Source organism: Heloderma suspectum, chromosome 1 (assembly GCF_057233095.1).
Source record: "Heloderma suspectum isolate Gila_16-S chromosome 1, 16-S_ref, whole genome shotgun sequence".
Lineage (NCBI taxonomy): Eukaryota > Metazoa > Chordata > Lepidosauria > Squamata > Helodermatidae > Heloderma > Heloderma suspectum.
The window spans coordinates 50,040,431-50,056,534 of NC_139458.1; the positions used below are offsets into that span (position 1 = coordinate 50,040,431).

General features: G+C 42.3%; 1 protein-coding gene across 2 annotated transcripts in view; it reads left to right on the forward strand.

Annotated features, from left to right (window-relative positions):
* Positions 1–19: 19 nt before the first annotated feature.
* AREL1 (apoptosis resistant E3 ubiquitin protein ligase 1) overlaps positions 20–16,104 on the forward strand; it is a 39,106-nt gene continuing 23,021 nt past the window's right edge. The window contains exons 1-7 of one of the 2 annotated variants that reach the window (XM_084842343.1): positions 20–90; positions 10,270–10,526; positions 12,583–12,642; positions 13,160–13,386; positions 13,990–14,227; positions 15,646–15,815; positions 15,901–16,081. In XM_084842343.1, coding sequence (XP_084698469.1) covers positions 12,627–12,642; positions 13,160–13,386; positions 13,990–14,227; positions 15,646–15,815; positions 15,901–16,081 — 832 coding nt within the window. In that variant the 5' untranslated portion in view covers positions 20–90; positions 10,270–10,526; positions 12,583–12,626. Of the gene's footprint in view, positions 91–10,269; positions 10,527–12,540; positions 12,643–13,159; positions 13,387–13,989; positions 14,228–15,645; positions 15,816–15,900; positions 16,082–16,104 lie in introns of those variants that run through there. The other variant, XM_084842353.1, reaches the window with a different exon arrangement.

The window sequence follows — 16,104 nt, forward strand, 5'->3', positions numbered from 1 at the left end:
TTGGGCCAGCGGTATATCCGTCACTTCCGGGCACTAGCAGCTGAGAGAGTAGTCGGAACCTCGTCTGGCGAGGTTGTCGCAGAAGCGACCGTTAGTATTTATCGCGAGGCTGCTCCCCTGGCTCGTTCGCGTTGCTTCCCCTGGGTGCCGCTTCTTCCTTTTCCTTCAGGGAGAAGGCAAGAGAAGGGAGGGTTTGACGCGGGGTTCGTGCACGAGCGAAACGGGAAGCGCTTGATGCTGGGAGGGGGGCGGCGCCCTTGGGAAACCCTGTCCTTCTTCCACCACCCCAAAGAAGGGGCAGCGGCCGAGTTCTTTGGGAAATTGAATTATTGGGCGCTCCGGGCGAGTAAGAGGTGTTAGGGTCGACTGTGGATTTAAAGCGGAGTGCGGGGATCTGAGCCCCAGAAGGGAATCGGGTTTCCTGGTGGAAGGAAATTAGTTCGGGGCAAGCATATTGCTCACGGAGTTGCATCCGGCCAAATTTGCAGGCTGCAGAAACTCTGGAATTTGAGTTATTTGATTATTCCTCTTGATTTCTTCTCCCACGCCCCCACGAGTGTGTCTCGCGTCCAGGGGAGGCAGAAGGGCGATGCTGTGGCCCCTTGCATTTCCCTCACATACTCTTACCGCCACAGTTCAGGAGAAGCTAACTTCAGGAGCGGATAGGAGTGCCCAGAAATTATGTACGTCCAGTTTTTCCTCGCTTCCCCCTCCCCCTTTCCCATTTAACATTTGCCCTGATAGGCAGTTTGTTACTTTTCATTACTTGATTTGAGAAATTCAAAGAGTGATACAGAAAATGCATCCGTTTTCACTGTTTTACAAGGGATTTTCTCTCTAGAATCCACCTTAGCTTTGAAAACTTTATTTCTATCCTGCTGTCTCCAGTTCTGCATTGTTTATGTGATGCATGTTTTGCTGCAGTGAGGAATTTGTTTTGTATTGATCTGGAGGATAATGTTCAGTCCTGTTTATGCTGCTGTTCTAGAAGAATTCAAATCGGAAAGTATTTTTCTCCCTCCCCCCACCCTTTTGTTGTTTTTGTTTTTGACAGTATGCTTTCTGTTTTGGTTGCAATGCTGTTGAATTTGTCCTTTTTGTTATGCCAGTATTGAATAGTCTCTTAGTTTTGAGTTTGTGTATGCATGGGACTTGTAGATTTGCACCCCCCCCCCCATAAACCCTGATAAAGTTTAAGGGAAATTACAAAGGCTTGAAATTCACAATTGTATGTAATATTGTTTAATGAATTAGGCTGTGAAATCAGCCCTACATTGACTGTGAATAGGTATTCAGTCTTTGTGAATAGGTATTTCTTGGATACATATACACATAGAATACTGGGAGTCAGGTGACAGATTGGATCATTTCCAACTAATTGATAATTGATTTGTAATAATTCAGATTCTGGTGATTTCTTCTTGTGTAGAGTAACGGTTTGGTATTTGCTAGAGGTAAGTCCTTCCTTTAGGGAAAACAGCTTTTCAGGTGTGCTATTCTGTGAGACAGAGGCATATGGTAAACTGTTGTTCTTATTTGCAAGGTTGCTCTTGTAATAGAGTTCTGTGAATAAGCATTCTCTTGGCCACTTATAGTGAATAAGAACTGTCTCTTAGAGACCAGGCAGGTCAATTTTACTAAATTTTACACTTGTTCCCTTTTAAGCCACAAATGACTAGTACAGGCATGGGAGGGTGAGTAAAAATCTGTGGACTAGTGCCATATTTGTAAGGCTACTGTAATAGCTTGTCATAACCTTCTAAAATTACTACTGTAAACTCTGATTAATGACAACGTTTCTATTTCATAAGGACCTATCTTGCTGGCACTTGCAGCTAATGGTTGTGGTTCTTTTGCAAGTTCAGTTGAGCCCTGATTATGTCTTGTCTAGTTGCTCAAATTAAAACTATTATCTATGTTTTATATGACTGTCTATGGCGCCTGAGCCTAATGTGCTCAGCATTCAGTTCACCATGTTACGAGTCAATGATGAGTGTAAATGTATTTCAATAGCTTAGTTTCCTTAAGTACCCAGGAAACTGCATTTTCCAAATAGTCTCATTTATACAAATCCATATAAAGGTATTACAGTGATACGGATTTTGGAAACTTTCTTTTGGAACAAATCAATATGTACTTGTAGTACAGTTCCCCATTGTATTAGAAGAGGGAACATTTGTGGTGTTATTACTTTTCCATTTAAATACTGTGCTTGCTGTTGGCTTGGAGCTCCTTATGCTGGACTGATGTAATCTAATGTTACCTGAGGTCAGTTTCACACAAGATGCATTTTCTATAGGGAGTCATTTCTTTGCAGGGAAACTGCATAAATACTGCATTGTCTAATACAAGTTTGATTAAACATGCCAGTTTCACCATGTACAAGCACAGCAGGAAGCCACAATTGGCAATGGTTTCCCAATACATCCAATAAAATAGGTGTGTGTGCGCATTCACACATGTGACAAAGTACACATGGGATTTTTGCAATTCGCTGTATGGAAGTGACTTCTGCATAGACCGACTTCGCTCACGACAAAGCTTCTTCCATTGCTGATGTGATTCTAGCGATAAACAGGTAGTGACGAGTAGTGGCGAAGAGTAAATACTCATGGAGAGATTTCTCAAAGAGCTATCCTTATAAAAGAGGGCTTAAGTGTTATGCAAAGCTTTAATGCTGAAAGGTGTCTGGTGGATTATATGTTTGGGAAACTGTGGGTATAAAAAGTATCTGGACTGTTTCATCCAGATCTTTCGCTTTTTTTGGTAGTCTTTAGCTTGATTATGACTACTGTACTGGTACAAAGTAAGTTTCATGTCACATAAACAAAATTTAATCTCCTTTTTAAACTTTAAATTGAAATGGGATTGATCCAAGGAGACAGAGAATTTTTAATCCAAAAATGTTCTGTAGCTTGATATAGCACTACGCATGAAATCAGCAAGTTGGAAGGGGTATCAAAGGTCTTCCTTGTGTCAATGCAGGAAATTGCTATTACAGCATCCTTGATAGGTGGCCATCCAGCTTCTGCTTAAACTTCTAACAAAGGAGAGTATACTACGTTTCAAGACAGCCTGTTCCACTGTCAGACAGCTCACACTGTCAGGAAATCCTTCCTAAACTTCCTTTTCTTGTACTTTGAGCCCATGAGTTTGGGTCCTACCCTCTGGAGCAAGAGAAAACAAACTTGCACATTATTGATGTGACGGCTGTTCAAATATTTGAAGATAGTTCTCATATTACCCCTTAGAGAGCAATCCTATGGGGATAGGTAGCTGCCTCTGAACTCAGAGGTGACTGCCTATCCAATGTGGGGCGAGTGGAGTGCAGAGGGATCTTCTCTTCCATGCTCCAGCTGCCTTGCATTTATGGCTAGATGGCTGATTTTGGCGATCTAACCACAGCGCTTCAGATTTGGGGGGGCTTCTGCAGTCCCCTCCCTGCCCCTGGGAAAGCCCCCTTTCCTCCTGCTCTACGCTGCTCTACGCTGCTCTTGCAAGCGCAGAGCCAGAGATGATCCACACCACCTACAAGGCGGTGGGGGAGGGGGCAGGAAGGCAGTTTTCTGGGAACCAACCTCAGAGCACGGGCTCAAAGGTCAGTTCCCGAAAACCAAATAATCCTGTGACTGTCTAGCTGCTGTCTAGTGGCCATAGGATTGTGCCCTTAATCATCTATTCTCCAGGCTAAATATACCCAACTCTTTTAACCTTTCCTCATATGATTTGGTCTCCAGGCTTCCCAATGTCTTTGTTACCTTTCTCTGAAACATTAAAGTTTGTTGATATTATTCCTAAGCTGTGGTGCCTAGAGCTGGTCACAATACTCCAGGAGAGATCTGACCAAAGCAAAATAGAATGGTGCTATTACTTATGATCTGGACACTATACGTCTGCTGATGCAGCTTAGAATTCTATTAGTCTTTTTAGCCACTGCATTGCACTGTTGACTCATGTTTAGGTAGTGGGGTACAAAAATGCCTAGATCCTTTTCAGATGTGCTGTCAAGCCAGATGTTATCTATCCTATATTTATGCAGAACATCATATTTATAACTGAAATATACTCTGTTAGTTCTGGCCCAGTTCTCTGTCCCGTTAAGGTCATATTGAATCCTGTTTCTGTCTTCTAAGGTCTTCACAAAGCAGACCCTGCTTTGCACAGGTTGGAATAACCCTTAGTTTGATAGAGTGAAGCCTTCAAGCAAACTTAAACAGCTGTTAGAATTGGACACATTGTGCTCACCAGATCTAAGTAAAGCCATTCCTGCTGGCGCCTCTAGGCATGGCCCCTGCCATAGTGCGGCCCTAGAAACCCCTGAGGGGACATCTGTCTATTCCATTCCTGTGAGGAGCTGCCCCACAGATATTAGCATCATCTAACTGTTCCTTGGCCTACTAATCTTCCATGGGTTCAAACTGTATGGACTGCAAAACTATGTGCTGGTTAGGGAAGTCTGCCCCTGCTGGGTGAAGATGTTACTGCAGGCTTCAACCACATGGACATGTTGGAGAGTGCAATTCTACAGACTGCGCCCTAGCTGCTCAGAAGCCCCCAAACTCAGAGGCTTCCAAGATTCCTATGCCCTGCTGGGCTGAAGCCAACAGGGCAGGAGGAGTGACGGAGGCAATCTTTGCCTTGCCATCCTCCAATCACCTTTATTTTCGCTAGATGTGCTTTTCAGCCCGGCTAGTGAGGGTGCTTTGGAGAGGGAGGGAAAGAGGCTCAAGATAAATTATATCCTATAAATTATATAGGCCGGGATATAATTTATCTCCTCTCCTCCACACGCACTGGAATGCTCCCTTTCCCCCCTCTCCACGGTCGATTTTCTGACTTCAGAAAGGCAGCCAATGGCAGTTCTCTCAGCACTGGCTGTGCGGGGTGGGGGACAGATGGCGAATCTCCAGCTCCCCTTTCTGAGGTTGGAGTGCTGTCTCCGACCTCAGAAGGGGCCTTCCAAGCCATTCTACGGTTCCTTGGAGACTCACCCAGGAACCATAAGATTGCTCTTTAAATTAACAAAACAAAATAACACTGAGGTACACACTCTATGATCCCATTAGTTTGCATGTTTAGTTTTAGGTGTCTAGGTTTCATGGTCCTTGCGCTATGGCGCAGACAAACCCACATGCTCTTTTATCATTATAGATTAGCTGCCTCTCCCAGTTTGATGTCACCTACAGATCTGATGAATTTCCTCTAAGCATCTTCAAGTCAGTTCTAAATATGTTGAACAACAATGAATTCAGGACAGAACCCTGCAGCATTCCATATTTTGCTTCTCTCCAGGTTGACGAGGAGCCATTGATGAGCATTCTTGGGTACAGTCCATCAACCAGCTAAAAGTCCACAATTTAACAGCTTATCAACAAGAATGTAATGATGGACATCATTGAAAACTTTGCTGAAATCAAGATATAATACAATAGAATCATTCCCCTGAGCTTCCAGGCTAGTAACTCTATCAAAAAAGAAATAAGGGAATACAAAGAGATGGAGAATATAAAGTTGCTATAGTCTGATGGAGGAGGGGTATGGGTATGGGTACCACTGCCAGATGCTACAAGATATTTACTACCCATAATATATACAGAGTTTATGCTAAATATTTGTTTCAATTATATCAGGATACAAATCCTTGCAAGACATCTTACAGATAACATCAGCTGTCATTAATAAAATCACAAACATGGTTTAAGTAACAAGTGATCAGAATCCTCCCTACAGGGCAGGTAGTGGTAGATGGTCTTGTGACAGAGAGAAGAAGTCTATCTGGAATAGGTTGTGCGAAGTGGTTTTTGCCTGCCTGCCTCCCTTTTCTTGAAATATGTCACAAGGTGGTGCACCAGGAGCTCTGGTAGCCATATTAGAAAGGTCGGCTTAATCTGTAATAATATTTCAGTGTCCATATTTATTTGTGAGAACTGTCAGAATGCCAGTAGCACTTTGCTGAAATTAGGACATATTTGTCTGAATGTGGATGTTTTCCTGTAACTCTAAAAGCAAGAATATGTTAATTTATCTGTACAGTCACTATAGAGGACCACCAAGGAGACCCTTGCACTCAGCACTGCATGGAAGGGCAGAGGGCATTGTGCCGAGTGTGCTAACAGGTCAAAATGCTTTATTATTTCATAAAAAGCTACTTCTGAGGCTGCTATCACCATAATACTATCCCTGCTAGCACTTTAAATGAAGTGTTGGCCCAATAGCAATTGACCATTCTAATCAAAAGCTTGAATGTGCAGATAACTTTCATAGATTCTAATTTGGAGAATGGCTTTCAAATTCTTTGATTTACCAAAGACTTTATCATCCATGTATCTTGGGATCAGATTCTGTGCACAGAAGGCTACAGAGAATCTGTGTAATCACCCACATTTTAAGGAAGGACTATCTAAACAAGTATCTTTTGAATTATTTATTAGTTTCCCTGTTCATTACTTAGTTGTTTTAAGTAGTTTGATCCAAATTAGCTCTCCAGTCCAAAGTCACTATATCCTGGGTACTAGCTAAATATGCAAAGCAGCCTGTTCCTCTGTGCCCTAAATAAGTTTGTTGGCTCGTCCTAATTTGTGGTGCAAAAGGGCTTTGCATGTGTCAGCTCCCTTCTGTCTGCCTGGTAGGCATTTTGCCTGTCATTTCATATAGAGCACATGAATCAGAGTTAAATTTACTAACAGAGTGAGACTGGGGTTCAGGCAAGGAGAATTCTGAAACAGTTCATGTAAGAACAGCATCAGAGTTGCAGAGTTAATTCTAACCTCCGAAGAATAGCAAAGATATTGCCAAGTTTCAAGTCAAAATTTATACAGGAAATCTGCCATTTGATCAGGCATAGAGGATGCTAATGGAAGGACAGCTCAAAGTGCTAGTTTTATCTCCTGCCGTGATTACATTTCTTGGTTTGATATAGAAAGGAATTCTGAGTCTACATTTCAGATTGCCTTATACTTGAAACGAACACAAAGTTTGTATTGAAATAAATTCCCTTTCTTTTGAAAATGAAAAAAGTGAGACTGTTCAGTAAGTAACAGGGTGTTTTGATTGAGTTTACCCACACCAGTCCACATTATTTTTATAGTTGATCCCTGCAATGCGAAGCAGAATTTGAGGCAGCCCTAGAAGTGGCTATAGGGGTGACAGCAGGCAGCTTATGTCCCTTCCCAGTCAATCCTAGGGCCTAGAAGATACACCATCTCCAGCCTAGAGCTGTTTCTAGCCTAGTCAGGTTGGTAGCAGCAGTAATAGTTGGATCCCTGTTGGGTTTCTCTATGAAAGGTGACTGAAGCATCTGTGACAGGGAGTCTCCATTGCTCTGTTCAGCCCCCTTGATCATTGGAGTTTTTTTTAACCAGTCGTATTAATGTACAATAAAGATTTGAGGCTTGCCATAAAGCCTGTGTCACAATAGAACATTTGGGTCTGTGGTTCCTTTCATTGCAGAGAGTCAGTTGAAGAGCTAAGATCTTGAGTTGCCTTTCCTGTCTGCCTGATACATATTTTGGTGTATGTGTACTTAGAAAGTTAAGCTAATCTTCCACCAACAGACTTTTGACCCACATAATATATTACCTACCTGGAATCCCCTGTTCAGCAAGGAAAGGAAGGTGTGCCTGGGCCAATGGGATTTCCACTGGTATGTGTTGACTCTTGGAGACTGGGTTTTTGTGAAGCACAAGTAAATGTATTTGGAACTACTCCCCTGACTCTTGCCATCTCTCTCAAGAATGTGGAAGCCTATAGTGAGTGGAAGCATAGCAAAGCTTCAGATCTTCAAGAAGAGAGAAGAATAACAGGTTCTGTCAGGGTGGAAACTGAGCCCATAGAGCCCCAGAGCAGTTCTGTTTCTGAGGAAGAACAGCAATCCGTGAGAGAGGAGCTCGCTCATCTCTCACAAGCACAGCAACTGGCAGAGATTCCTCCTGCCAGCATTCTTGAGAGAGATAGTGACCCTGGCAGTGAGAGAGCGGTGGAGGGGGGCTTGCTGGACGCTCAGCGCAGACGCAGGGAGTGGCGACAGATGGAGAGCGATGAAAGGAGGCTCTCTGCTCGTTTGGTGCTAAAACAACGGTCGCGTCCTGAGGACCCAAGGGAAAGAGGGAGGATCTCTCCATAGCTCATAAGTTCAGAGTCTTCCTGCGCTTCTCCTTCAAACGGGGACCAACTGCCTTACCTGGAGCTTAGGCTACTCTGCTATCTACCCCAGTGCAGTTCCTTGCCTAGTCGCTAGTGATTAGTATCTGTAAGAGTCATTAAGTAATAAAGGAATAAAGCCTTGGAAAGAATCCTCATCTGTGTCTTGAGTTGGCTATTGGAGGGGAGGCAGCTAGAGCGCTTCTGACAGGTGCATTACTATTGAAGGTTAGGGGATTTGCTTGATAGTAGGGGATTTGCTTGATAGTAGGTGACAGGCTTGGACAGGTATAGATGATGGTGTACTTTTCCCCTTCATCTTCCATTTTTTCCTTTTCCCCTGTATAGTTCTCTGTCTCGGGAATAATTAGATACAGGTCAGAGTTTTGGCAAGAGACCTAGCATTTTTGAAAGCTGTGGGCATTTCTGAAGCCATAGCAGTGTAGATGGGGTTTTTTTCTCCTGTATTGCAATGTATTTGTAGGATTTATTGTTTTGGTCTGAGTTAGATTGCCATGTAATACTTTTAGACAGGTAAACAATACCTTTTGTTTTAATCTATGAACATATCCCGTAGATGAATAGCTTGGTCATACAACTGAGAAAAGCTAAATTTTGGTTTTCAAATACACATGGTAAAGTGTTCTATCAGTGAAACTCTTCCACACAAACATCATTTTTGTTTCTTTGTTTTGTACAATAAATGCTGTGTTCATTTGTTGCACAGAATCTAGAGCTGTCTCCCCTTGAGATAATGCTTCTGTTGCAAAGATATATTGTCCATTGCTCTGTACCACTGTATTTAGAAAATGTGATTTCCACCCTTAGCACATCATGTCCATGGGTGTTGAATGCTGTTGGATAGTATCAGTGACATCCCTATAGGTCCTTCCCTCTCTGCTCCATTTTATTAATGTTTCAAATTAAAGCTGTGAGCTCTCCAGTGCTGACTTGCAGGACTACCACAATCTGACTTTGTGTGTGTACTGTGCATAACAGCACAGCTGTCCTCCTCACCCCTCTCTAGTCCATTATATGTAGACTGGCCATTGTGCTGTTCTTCCTGAATGTGGACTTGTGAGATTAGCACACAGGCTAAAATGCGGCTAAGGCACATGCATTTACTAATCATCTGGCTTAACCTGATGTACAGTGTCCTTTTTGCCTGGGCCTTGTTCATTACTGTGCTGATTCTGTCAGCTTGCTAGCAACTGCTCTGACTTTACTGTATTTCATTTAATCTAGATTTGCTAAAGGCTACTTATAATGTTGCCAGGTCTCAAGGTTTGATCAGAACTTTTGAGGTTTTAACTGCATCCTCGAAGTCTCTTAAGAGAAGAAATAAAATTTGAGATGAAGAGCAAGAACCAAATGGTAGATTATATTTTGCTTGGCTTGATGAGAGTTTTTAATATTAGTTCTGCTTCCTTGTCCAGGCTCTGACCCCTGACACACCTGGTTTTCACGCCACAACAACCCACCATGTTCTTTTTAAAAATGTGGATTGTTGTGACATGCAAACCAGGTGCTTAAAAAATGTCAGTTAGGGGGTATGAAGCAGCCTGCTGGTACACGCTGCCTGATCACTCCGACTGCAAGCAGAAGCAATTCAGCAGCCCGCAGTTCCTCCATTCGTTACATGCAAATAGGTTGTTCTTGGGTAATTGCTCTGATTTGTCAGGGGAGAATGATACCAGAGTTTCTGGTTTGCACGTAACACTAACCAAGCCATGGACAGAAAGTCCATGAGTTGTTTAGCTGCTCCTACTTATTTATGGTAATCCACAATTTAAAAAAATTGTGGGTTATCATAATGTACGAACTGGGCCTCTATGATCAACTCCTATACTGCAGGCACCACTCCTTTTATTGTTCAGACTGCCCCTGAGTCTCAGGACTGGAAGCACCAAGCATTCGGCAACCTTCGTAACATAACAAAACCATTTTGCTATCTGAGTATCTTGTCTGTGTAGGAAAAGTGTATGTATGCTATAATGTATGAAAAATGCACATGCACTTTAGCTCGATAAGTTTGAGAGTCAAGTGATGGTGATGCTCTTGTTCTACTTTCTTGTCTAGCTTTTTGATCATTTGATAAATGTAATGATAATGATTTGAATTTCATTTCAGGAAATCTCCCAGCAAATCTCGTGCAGGCTGCATGGTGTGACAATGCAGAGTATGAGTTCTTGTGATGGTCAACTTGTTGTTGTGCTTGATTCTCTGGCTGTGAACCTGTATTGTGAGTTCCTGGATTATTTGTCCCAATGATGATCTGGCAGTCATCCCCTCCTGCTGACAGTTTACAGGTTTCTGTATGTTGAACAAAGGTGCTGAGGAATGGGCACTCCCGTATTTTCTTTTGGGGCATGGGAGCTTGTGTAAAGGTATGATTAAAAAAATATTTTCTACAAATATATCATCCCTTCTTACATATAAAAATGATATTTTACACATAATAAAAGAACAAGAAACACTCTACAATAAACAGAAGAAAATATATGGTTGAATATTATCCTGATATTTGCTATTCTAGAACATTGCAATTAAGGTCTATTTTTCAATACATTTATCTCTTAGCCTTTCCTTGATCTTCTGTAATAAGTTAATTTTGATAAGGTTGCAATGTTCCATATTCTGCCATACCATTCAGATATTGTTGGAGTAGCAGCTTTCTTCCAAATTGCTGCTATACACATTTAAGCTGCCCTGAATACGTTTATAACAAATTCGATAGGAGCAAAAGGCGGGGGGGGGGGGGATGCGTTGCTCTGAAAAAGAGGGGATGCCGACTAAGGGAAGTGTGGACTACAAGTAGAAAATCTCCCGGGGTCAGGTCCACCCCTTGAATCCTGGCCATCACCTTGAGAAGTCGGTAATGTGAAGCACTTTTCCCCTTTAAAAAAATTATTCATGGTGCTATAGTGCTATTCCAATGGAGCGACTGACAGCTGCCGGGGACATTACGTTCCTGTTCAATTCCCCTCATATTGTGGTGCTTGTATGTGATGTTTTCACTACTTCCCCTGTTCTGTCAATATTAAAGTCAGTTTTATCCTCTCTCTTGTGTGTGTCCCCCCCCATTTTAAATTTCATCTTGGTGCTATGGCACTATTCTGCTATAGCACTGTTGTGACTGACACATTTTTTTTAAAGAAAAATGAAGCCGGTGACTGAGAAGGGGTAACGATTGGAGCGGGAAGGGGGTAAGGATGGGCAGACAAGACGGGTTCTGCCTCACAGGACCCCTCTTTTCCCCTTTTTAAATTTCTTCATAGCACTGTTCCACAATAGTGAAAGATTGACAAAATAAAAAAAGTCCATTTGTGCAAATGGCCAGAGAATCACCAGGGAGCGTTGGCTATTGGACAGTATAGAAATATAAATACATTTTTTTTAATGTCAGGGAACCAGTGACGGAGTCTCTGAAGCGCCATTTGAACACCATTTGAGGGGCTGCCATTGGTGAGGGAGGCTTGAGGTGGCTTGGCAGTGATCATGGAGAGCGGCAGAGATTTTTCCTGCTCTTGCCAAGCAACTCTCTCACTGCTTCCCTCAACCCATGTTGGATTGGGTGTCCCAGGTTCGGACAACACGCCCGCATCATGGGTAAAACAACCCCTAGAACAAGCCATTGTTTTTTGCCATGCTTGTTTCAAAAAATTAACCCACCCCATGGGAAGCTATCTGGATTCGGATGACACGCTAACCCATCGTGGATTGTTCCAGACAACAGCCCATGATGGGTTGGTATGTCATGTGAACCCCGTCAAAGAGTTCTTCCAGGCATCTTCTTAAGTTTTAGGGGCCATGTTAAGACCTTTACATTTATCTGAATTTCTAATGCTTGTTTTTATCACCCAAGAACCTATGTACTGATTATTTTATTTGCTTTTTTTTCCTGGATTTTTTTTCATATTGTTGTTGATGCTGCTTTTATATATTGATTCTTCAGGTCTACTTTTATATTGCAATTTATTGTATTGTACTTCTGTTAATATTGTTAACTGGTTTGGAAATGCGTTCAGAAATGTAAAGTGGAATGTAAACTCTGTAAATAAATGTTACTGCGAGTGTCAGAAATTGACATCCCTAATTTTAAATAATTTTTCTGATGACACTTTCGCTGGTTGACAATTGTAAACATTTGCTGGGGAATATTGGTGATCCTTAATTTCCACTCAAAACAACATACAAAATACCTTGGTTCTTATACTGGACTTTGTAACCTTGTTTCTTATACTGGTCTTTGTAACTTCTGTCTACAGTTTCACGCTCTAGAACTGTAATATATTAGTGGAGGGTGGGTTCCTTAAGTGGACGGTAGATTTAGGAAAAATAGAAAGATTGGAGAATGTTTGATGTTTCTTAGGGGTCAGACCCTTTCTTAGGAGACTTGTAGTGGGGAGGGATATTGAACTAAATCTGCTCTTTCCATTCCAGATGCAGCTGTGATCCTCAGCTGTGTGTCTCATTGAAGGGACCTAATGTTTTACGTTATTGGTAAGCAAAGAAAATCTGCTTACTGGATTCAGAAGGAGCCTTCAAGTTCTACTTCATTTAATTCAGTCATGTGAACTTCATAACCTGTTTCGCTATCACTCCGCTTATTAACTTGTATGTCATCTTTGCCTAGCATAACATTGCCATCATACCGTCTTCAGCTTCTGTATTTAGCTCTTGTTCCAGTGCCAACAACCGCTAAAGATATTTTAGTGCTTGAGGCAAAAAATTGAAATGCTGCTCCCATTCCAGTAAAATATAATAAGCTAAATAACTTATTATTTGTTGCCCTTTAATAGTACTCAAAAACTGCGACCTATACCTAATGGTAAGACTTCACCCTGTGTGGAGAAATAGTTCCCTCTGAGAATTCCAGTTCAAGGTTAAATGTTGTGAATTCTCATCCAGATTGGGTCTGAGCAGTCTTCAGTGCCAAGAATTGCTGTTGCTGATGCTGATGGTCTATTTTCAGCTTTTTGCTGGATCTTATATGCTATCTGTTTTCTCCTTGTGACAGGTGGGATCACAGTATCTGTGGTAGCTTTCTTTTTCACCATTAAGTTCCTCTTTGAGCTTGCCGCACGTGTAGTCAGCTTCCTCCAGCATGAGGACCGGGAGCGCCGAGGAGAGCGGACCATTTATGACTACGTGCGAGGCAATTACCTGGATCCCCGCTCTTGCAAAGTCTTCTGGGATTGGAAGGACCCCTGTGAGGTGGGCCACAGCATGGCCTTCCGAGTGCATGTAAGGGAATGTTTCTGTTTCCATTACTGTTTGGGGGTTGGGTCGAACTACTATTTGTAGGGCAAAATCCCCTCTTTAGGGGGTGTGGGGATTATTCCTTGTGGCTTCTTGTGTCAGTTTCGTGTTATAGGCTGAACCTTTCCCATGCTGATGGGTATCATTATCACAGTGTTGGGAAATATCCAGGGGGTATCTCCTATGCGTTTGTTTTTGCAGTGAGTTTTGTGTAGGCTTCTGGCTGTTGGATTCAGACAGGTCATGCTTAGTGATTTCCTTGTAAGGATGAAGTTTTGTACGCTTTCCTTCTGGGCTTAGTTTCATTGAGTTTGCCTTATAGGCTAATCTCCACATCGGAAGTGTTCTATCTTGAAGCATATTTGGAGGTGGTAACTTTTTTAATTGTGTAAACATTTGTACTGTGTGTTTTTAGGCTCAGAGCTACAGAACTACATTTCTATACCTCAGTCTAATTTAGGACACTAATTGTATTATGGAACATTGGGATGTTTGCACTCACTGCATCCTTTTTATCATTGATAAAATAACTTACCTAATGACTCTGCAACTCACTGCTCACCTGGTTTTCTTTATAACCCCATGCAGTTATTCTATAAGAATGGCCAGCCCTTCCCTGCCCATCGTCCTGTGGGCCTGCGAGTTCACATCTGCCATGTGGAGCTAGCAATGGATATTCCTGTGACCCAGGAGGTACTTCAGGAGCCCAGTTCCAATGTGGTGAAGGTGGCATTCACTGTACGTAAGGCTGGACGCTATGAGATCAGCATAAAACTTGGAGGCTTGAATGTGGCATATAGTCCTTACTACAAAGTCTTTCAGCCAGGTAAGGCCTGGTTAAGCCAATAACAAGCCAAGGCATAGATGGGAAAACATGTATTGTATATGAGCACTACTACTACTGCTGCCACTTAACATTTATTTAGCACCATCACCATACTCGGTGTTGCATTGTTACCCCGAACAGAGTGCTTGCTTACACTGTGTACCGACTTTGGGAATGAGCTTGAGTTTATTTTCACTATTTAACTGACGGTCAGACCAGAATGAAGAATACTAATTTAAATAACAGCTATTTGAAATGGGAATGGAGTCACTGAAGCACAGTGTCCCCAGTCTCAGGAAGGCGTTTCAGAGGAGTGTCATGCTGTGAGGCACTCCCTCCATTCTCTTGGCATAGGCCATCCATCGAGATGACCATGGCTGTTAAGGCGGTTAAGACCACTTCCTCTTGCAATAAGGCATTAGTCACATTTTGGACCCAGCTGCTTGACCTCCTGATACATGTTATATGTCAGGATTGGCGAAGGGTCAGCAAAGAGGCTACATTTCTCCATGCAACCTGTCCACATCCCCAAGCCACAACACCTAACATTCATCCAATGAGATCTGAACAGACACTGCTCTAGACACATCCACTGACTCTACTGTAAATAAAGCTAGATCCAAATGACTACAAATAGAAGCAATTTTATCAAAGTGCTTAGGAAATAAGTCATAGTGGGGCTCTGAAGGTTTCTTAATATTCCTTTTCTGACCAAGTTGGAAAAGGTCCCAAGTCACTTGGAAAAGCTCCATTGGATGGCTCTGAGAGGACAAAATGATGGTGAAGTATTGCTTCCTTGCCACCATCACTACCGTGTCGTATACTATAAAATGAGTTCTACCTCATGTTTGGTTGGATTCATTTTGAGTTGTCCACTATCTGTACATCATCTCATCCTATCTGCTTCATTGCTCCCAACTCCTGAGTAAATCAAGGAGCTGAATGAACTCTATCCAGTCAGGGAGAGGGCTTAGGACCAATCATGCCAACCACCCAAGTTAAAGCTTCAGCAGGATCCTTGGGGGGGTGTCTGAATCCCTCAGTCTCCAGGGAGAAACTATTGTAATTGGTCCTTCATAGCTGCAGATTGAAGAATCAAGCTTCACCGGGAAGTAATCTTTATCATGGCAAAGGCATGGAGAGGAAATTTCCCGCATCCAAATCACCATCCCCCTACCCCACTGAGAATACCAAATCAGAGTGTGATCTACCCTATGTGTGGGACCAATGAGCTCCATGATTATCGTTGCAGCCATGAAGTCATCAGCTACCCACTCTATGCATTTCTTTGTCCAGCAGCTTCAATTTCTGCTTCTTTACCACTATTTAGTTGCTTAGTTCTTTTCCACCTCCATGTCTCTGTGTACTCTTCATTCCATATATTACGTTTATGAAATGTCTTTTATTCCTTATTTCAGGAATGGTGGTTCCCTCCAAAACCAAAATTGTTTGCCATTTCTCCACTCTGGTGCTGACATGTGGACAGCCACACACTTTGCAGATAGTTCCCAGAGATGAATATGATAATCCTACCAGTAATTCAGTATCACTGATAGATGAGCACAATTACAGCCTCTCAATCCATGAGGTAAGTGATGTCTGTCCCTCTCTGCTTCATCTTCTATAAGAGTAGAGCACATTAATATAGCCTAATGTATGTTCATTTTGTCTAGCTTGGTCCTCAAGAAGAAGAGCCTTCTGATGTTTTGTTTGAGAAGTCTGTGGTGTCCAATCGACAGACTTGTCAAGTTCTCTTGAAACTCATCCTACTCCGTAGGGGATGTTTCCATGCCTGCATCTCCTACCAAAACCAGCCTATTAGCAATGGGGAGTTTGATATAATTGTTCTAAGTGGTAAGTTAAAAATGCATTATTTC